Raw genomic sequence first — 7,011 nt, forward strand, 5'->3', positions numbered from 1 at the left:
TTTAAATAATTTTTAGGACTTATGGATAAAAAGTAATATTTTTTGAAATAATCAAATATTTTTTAAATTTTTTTATAGCCAAACACATGATAAAACTTTACAAAAAAACAACTTACCAAAAATATTTGAGAATTTGAAGTCAAACGCTACTTAACAAAAATGATTTTCCTTTTCCCCAAAAGAGGAAGAAAAAAAAAGAAAGAAGAAAACGCGCCAAAGTGCGCAATTTAGCAGAAAAGCTTAGGATAAGGCAATTAACAGCTCATATATTCCAGCTTTTTTTTTAGTAATTTATTTTAGTGTTAATGCCGAATCAAACAAACGATGCGCTTCTAGGACATAGTCAGCACATGTTATTACATCTAAATATGCAACAAAACAAATCACAATTTCTTCAAATCTATATAATACAACCAAAAGAAAAAAAATACCCTTTTTCTTCATCTTCCTCTCTTTTATCTATCTTTTTTCCCCAGAAACCAAAATCCCAAGAAAAAAATAAGACCAAAAACTCCATTTTTATGTCCAACATTGACAATTCTTTTGTCTATGCCCAAAGGTAAATTAAAACAGTATTGTGTAAGCACTATAATGGAATTTTTGCAGAGTTGAAACGTGGGGATCCGTGTTTCTCGATGAACCAAATTCAAGATATTTCAATTTATTTTGTTTTTTTCTCATTTTCAAATCGGTACTTTTTTTTTCTTGTTATTATCCATCCCCCATTGCAAATATTTATGAGTTTGGAATGTGGTTTTTATTTATTTATTGGTTTTTATGGGTTTTAATGTGAAGATCTTTGATTGTATTAGAAATGCTAAATTTTATTCTGTATGATCGTGTATTTGATTAGACATTAGGCTAGATTTTGTGTTTTTTTAAGATGTATTGATATGGGTGTTTTAATCTGTGTATAGGTCATTGTTGGATTTGCGTTGACTGGTTGTATTGACAGCCAATGAAGGAGGAGTAGTTAAGGAAAAAAAGATATAATCTTTTTCTGATTTTGGAAAGGGACCGAATTATGTTGTCTAAAGGTGAACATCAAACGGTCCCATTATCTGTGTTGTTGAAGCGTGAATTGGCCAATGAGAAGATTGAAAGTCCTGAGCTTTCTCATGGTCAAGCTAGTCAGAGCAAAAAAGGCGAAGACTTTACGTTTGTCAAGACTGAATGCCAACGGGTTTTGGGTGATGGAGTAGCTACCTATTCTGTTTTTGGAGTAAGCTTTTTGATGAATATGTTTCATTTATATGCTAATGTTGTATATGTATATGTGTTAGATATATGTTATTGTTGGACTATTAGATAGATTTGTTGTTGAGAATGATAGTCTTTGACTTTGTTTTCTAAGATGGATTGTGTAAGATGTAATTGTAGTCAGCTCAAGAAGGAGAACTCTTTGTTTGTTCGGATTATCATTGACAAGGAACTGTTAACTCGTTTGTTCTACTGCAACATCTAGCAAGTAGAGGCGTATATTGTGGTTGGTTCATTGCAAAAGTTTGATGGCCTCATTTGGTTAGGCTATTTAGCGATGGAGATAAGTGGAACTTAAGGTTAAGGTCCTGCCGTAATCATAGTTTCTACTCTATGCAGAATTAGCTTAAGTTTTGTCTTTTTCCTTTTCTTATTTTCATTTCTTCAACTTTAATGCTTTTTCCAAATAAACATTTCTGTGCTGAACTTTAGCTAAAATCTTTGCTGTTGACCTGGAAATTCTGTTTAAGACGTTATATTTCAATAATTGCGCTTCCCGTTTCCTTTCTTAAATAGTGTCCTTCTAATATTGTGATCTCCCATCTTTGCAGTTATTTGATGGGCACAATGGGTCAGCAGCCGCTATATATGCTAAAGAAAATCTCTTGCAGAATGTCTTGAGTGCTATTCCTCCTGATCTTAGCAGAGATGAATGGGTTGCAGCATTGCCTAGAGCTTTGGTTGCAGGATTTGTTAAAACGGATAAAGATTTCCAAGAAAGAGGTATGAGTAGTTTCTTCATTATTCTCTGGAAACATGATGTTGCAATTTGGTGTGTATAACGAGAGCCGGTGAGTGAATTATATTCAAAGTGGAGAAAGTAATTTCTAATGCTCCTGATGAATTTTGTTGTGAATTACCTGTACCCTTAGTTGCTTGGACTCCTCACTTTTGGTGCCACACCTGTGTCGGCACGACGTGGGTGTGGGATCCGTACCAGATTTGTTCAACCAATTTTGGGTACTTTGATCAAAATCGACGGAGATATTCCGCGATACTTACACTGATTTATGTAATCAAAACATGAGCCAAGGTGAAATTGAAGAAAATGGAGTACCTTGTATATAAAAATTTCTATGTCAGACCACTTCCTTATATCACTTTCTGGGAATCTCCTCTTGATCAATATTTTCTCCTCGGAATACCTTGTAAATTTTCCACATAATGTCCCATAATTTAGACATATAACTCTATTTTTAGATATTTGAATTATTTTTAGCCGAATCCCCGCACCCGTATCCACACCTAGATCTGTACCCATAAATCTTAAAATTTAGATCATGAAGGATCCAACCTCTATATCCACACCCGAGTCTGAGCAACTTAGCCTGAACGCATTGAAGGATGCAACGGAAATTCTGTGACAGCCTTACATAAATATGCCATGAAATGTAGATAATCAAGGAAAGTAGTTTTGGAAATGTGCTGGTATTACACCTGCTTGATCAAACATTGCACATAAGACATGTGATATTCCATTTGTTGATGCAAGGCTTGTTAATCTGGGACTTCTGATTTTGTATTTGCTTCCAATGATATTATACATGTTTCCTTCAGCTCTTGCTATATGCTTTTTTTCCTTCGGGCTTGGCTTCGAATAGTAATATCTCTGTTATGGTCGACTTTTCTCAAGGAAGAAACAATCTATTGTTGCTATTGCACTGTGCATCTTTCCTGACATCATATCGTGTTAAACTTGCAGCAAAAACCTCAGGGACAACAGTCACGTTTGTCATTATTGAAGGATGGGTTGTAACAGTTGCATCAGTTGGCGATTCTCGATGCATACTAGAATCTGCTGAAGGTGGAATTTATTATCTATCGGCCGATCATAGGCTTGATTGCAATGAAGAAGAGTAAGATTAATGCCTTTAGCCAATTAATTAGTATGCTTTCACCTCTTGCATTAAGGTATTGATGTTTGTATTTTTAATTGAATAGGAGGGAACGTATAACATCCTGTGGTGGAGAAGTTGGTCGGCTTAATGCTGGTGGGGGTACAGAGGTATGTTGGTGGTCTTGTTACATATGACCTCTGGTTTTAAAACATTACTGCCCCCCCCCCCCAAACGCCCAACACACACACAACTACATGCTCATTTACTATGTATTTCATGCCCTATTTTCTGTTTCTCCTTTTCGTTTTCATTTTCTCAGACTTTCTTCTTCGGAAGAAGTTTCAGAAAGCGGGTTAGCATTGTTTTTTTAGTATGTCTTACCAGTGATACAAATTCATTTCAGATTGGTCCTTTGAGATGTTGGCCTGGTGGACTCTGCCTCTCAAGATCCATTGGAGATATGGATGTTGGCGAATATATAGTTCCTGTGCCCTATGTGAAGCAAGTAAAGGTTGGTATACCATGTATTATGCTTTGCTTTTATCTGCTTGATCCCATTGCTCTTCATTTCCTTTGTGTATCTTCAACAATAGACGTGTAGCTTGAGTTCCCTTGGAAAGACTCTACTCCGTCCCACTGTTTGATAATGATTGTCAAATTTGGGATATGGATAGTATAGTTTGACTTGAGGCTCTACACTAAAGCATTTAATATTTCTTGATTGAATGTCAATAAATCTCATGCTTGACAGTGAGGTGGACTCTAGTCAGGATTTCTTTTCTTCTTTAGTTTCCTCGTATATGGTTTTCCACTTCCTAGTGGTTTTGCAATCTTTGTTTTGCTTTTTGGATGCTTGTTTAGTCTTTAGTTTGTCTGTCCCTGATTTTTTTTGTATCTTTGCATTGAAGTATAAAGCCAGAAAATTACCACCATGAGGTTGACATCAATGATATATCATCCCTTTTCAAGAACTCAATGTGATTGTGTGTGCCACAACTTCTTCCCATTTTTCTTATTCTTTACTTTTTTTTTTCTTTTTCTTCTTCTTTGAACCGAGGGTCTATCCAAAACAGCCTCTCTACCTCCCAAGGTAGGAGTAAGGTCTGCGTACACTTTACCCTTCCCAGACCTCACTTATGTGATTACATTGGGGTATGTTGTTGTTGTGACTTGTAATGTGATTGTGTGTGCGCATTGGATGGGTGGGGTGGGTGGGTGGGGGGAGATAGAGTTCATAGTACTCGTGGTTTCTGAATATCTAGAAATTGATGCAGTTCCTGGCTTCCCTCGGCCTAAAAACCTCGAACATTAAGGTTTCTAAGGATAGGTTTGATCGGCCGGGTGTTGGATCGAATGAACACTCAACCGCGTCATCACGGCATCTACCCTTGTGTGATTCCTGGTGAAGCATATACTCGGGGTGTGTGGAGTTGATTCTTTTCATTATCTGACAAAGGGATTTTATTCTTCATTTGTATGTTCATATAATCTAGAATCACAACTTCTAAATGGGCCTGAATGTTTTGGTGTTGTATTTGCACAAGCTCTTTTTTCCCCTTAGTGAATGTCATATCTGCTCTAAACAATTTTAAACGTTATGTCAACAGCTAACACCAGCTGGTGGAAGGCTAGTAATAGCAAGTGACGGCGTCTGGGATGCTCTGTCTGCAGAATCAGCTATTGAATGCAGTCGTGGAATGCCTGCAGATGCTGCAGCTTCTCACATTGTTAAAGTATGATCATTACGTGATATCTTGTTGATTTATTATCATGCCATATACTTGTTCGGATTTGCTTCTATCTAGTCTTAACTTTTTCTCCAATTTGCAGGAAGCCGTACAGCCAAAAGGGATTCGAGATGATACGACCTGTATTGTGATCGATATACAGCTCCCAGAAAAAGCAAATCCTCCACCGCCACCTCCCAAAAGGTCAGGAAAAGGAGTATTCAAGTCTATGTTTCGCAAGAGGACTTCCGAGTCATCTTCCAATATTCAGAAAGATTTTTGTGAACCGGATGTAGTGGAAGAACTATTTGAGGAAGGATCCGCATCACTTTCAGACAGGTTTTGTCTCATGCTAAGTGTGTCCCATTTCAGATATTGCGGTGGCTCAGGTCTAGTGTTTATATTTGCTTTCTTCCCATAATTGCAGGTTAGACGCAAAATATCCAGTCTGCAACATGTTTAAGTTATTCATATGTGCCGTCTGTCAAGTAGAGATAAAGCCTGGACAAGGTGTTTCAATACATGCTGGCTCCTCGAATACAAGAAGTTCACGGCCATGGGACGGCCCTTTCCTTTGCTCAAGCTGCCAAGAGAAGAAAGAAGCCATGGAAGGACGGAGACCTTTTGGAGGTCAGTTGCCTCACTTTCTGTAAACATGTTAAACTCGTTTGCCTTGAAATATATCGATAATCCTTACTTTACTATTTACAGATGGAAGATATAGTAGTGAGTGACTAGTTAAGCAGATGTGCAATACTAACGACTGCTTCATAGACAATTTACAATTGGGAGGTATGGCATCGTTGTCCCAATGGTTCTTTCTGTTTCAGTAAACAAAGAATACGAAACTGGCTTCTGTGACTTGTGAGATGCATGCATTAGTATTTCTAGTTTACCTCCTCTAGCTCAGAAATTGGAGCTCTGAACTGCATAGTACATAGTTGGGCCATTTCTAAAAAAGGTTCACATTTGGAATATGTTTTAAGGATATCTATTCAAGGCCTTACTAAATCACATCAGAGATAATTTCTATGATTATATTCAAATGTACACTAAAATAGTGAATTAATGGCAAGGCAACGATTGCCAGTTTTTCGTTGTAACATCATTAGTTAGTAAAGTTTGATTAGGATTCTTTTGAGTTTTTGTTTTGTTGTCATCTTTGCCCTCCTCTACCAGGAGAAACTTGCTGGTCATCTTCTTATTAAATTAATTCTTGTATTATACATTAATCACTCCCTTCTCAAGCAAGAAGCGCAAGCACTGGAAACTGGCACGGATTTCGTATATTTGGCTTATTTTCACTGTATTTAGTATGATGATGATATGAAATGAGCTTAAATGAAGAAGTGTGGATTCATATTGACGTCGTTTTTTTTTTATTATATATTTGTCTGATTGATTTATCATATTAATGTTGAAAGTATCAATATACAGCTTATCCTTGATTTCTTTTGCCGACTTATTTTTTAAAATCTGGAATTTTACACACTATTTTATTAGGTACATAAATGTAAATTCTGGATTTGCAATGATGTGACAATGTACCAAAAATTTGGAAGGTTGGAAAGCAACAACACAAATGAGATCTTCTTGGTCTGGAATTGTTCTTTCCTTTGTCAAATCACATTCTTTCATCAGAAAAAAATATTTGTGATATCTTTATGAGGAGCCCTCTCGAAAGAACTATTAATGTTTGCTATAGTGTACACTCTCCTATCATATACTATACAAAACTATGACAGGATATTATTAAGCTGATAAAATTGTCCTTTTTCTTGCGGATTAAACCTTAAGATAAGATAGTTGCACAATTCAATATGGTATTGGAGTGAGACTTATGATTATTGATTTACCTCGTGTTGAGCCTTATATTATGTCGGCCACATTCGTCTGACCCTAGGTGTATGGGGTGGAGGGCTTGTAGTGTTGGATCCTATGTTATGTCATCCACGCTCATCTGTCCCTCTAGGCATTGGATTTCTACGAATTGGACCAGAGGAGGATATAACTAATAACCAACCGGTTCAACTGTATTCAGTATTTTCAAAATATGTGTGTTTGTGGAAACACACTTAAAAGAGCCTTAAATTCTGAAACGATTAAGATTAAATTCTAAATCCGCACTTTAGAAAAAGGACAAAGAGAAACAAACATGCTATAAAACAAAGAAGTTTATGGTCAAA

The 7,011-nt window shown here is 36.5% G+C and overlaps 1 protein-coding gene across 3 annotated transcripts; it reads left to right on the forward strand.

The window, feature by feature from the left end:
• The first annotated feature begins 313 nt into the window (after positions 1–313).
• Positions 314–6,591, forward strand: LOC129903866 (probable protein phosphatase 2C 12). Of its 3 annotated transcripts, XR_008770306.1 has the most exons (11): positions 314–559; positions 918–1,222; positions 1,812–1,983; positions 2,963–3,116; positions 3,202–3,265; positions 3,502–3,609; positions 4,706–4,831; positions 4,929–5,164; positions 5,253–5,455; positions 5,537–5,617; positions 6,329–6,591. XR_008770306.1 is itself a non-coding variant. In XM_055979381.1 (10 exons), exons 2-10 carry the CDS (start codon positions 1,025–1,027, stop codon positions 5,557–5,559), a joined length of 1,284 nt encoding a protein of 427 aa, XP_055835356.1. In that variant the 5' UTR covers positions 314–559; positions 918–1,024; the 3' UTR covers positions 5,560–6,058. The 3 variants fall into 3 exon arrangements, 2 of the variants coding, with proteins under 2 accessions (XP_055835356.1, XP_055835357.1); XM_055979381.1 differs by lacking the exon at positions 6,329–6,591 and having other exon boundaries at positions 5,537–6,058; XM_055979382.1 differs by lacking the exons at positions 314–559; positions 6,329–6,591 and adding an exon at positions 566–691 and having other exon boundaries at positions 5,537–6,058.
• Positions 6,592–7,011: the final 420 nt, after the last annotated feature.

Source organism: Solanum dulcamara, chromosome 9 (assembly GCF_947179165.1).
Source record: "Solanum dulcamara chromosome 9, daSolDulc1.2, whole genome shotgun sequence".
NCBI lineage: Eukaryota > Viridiplantae > Streptophyta > Magnoliopsida > Solanales > Solanaceae > Solanum > Solanum dulcamara.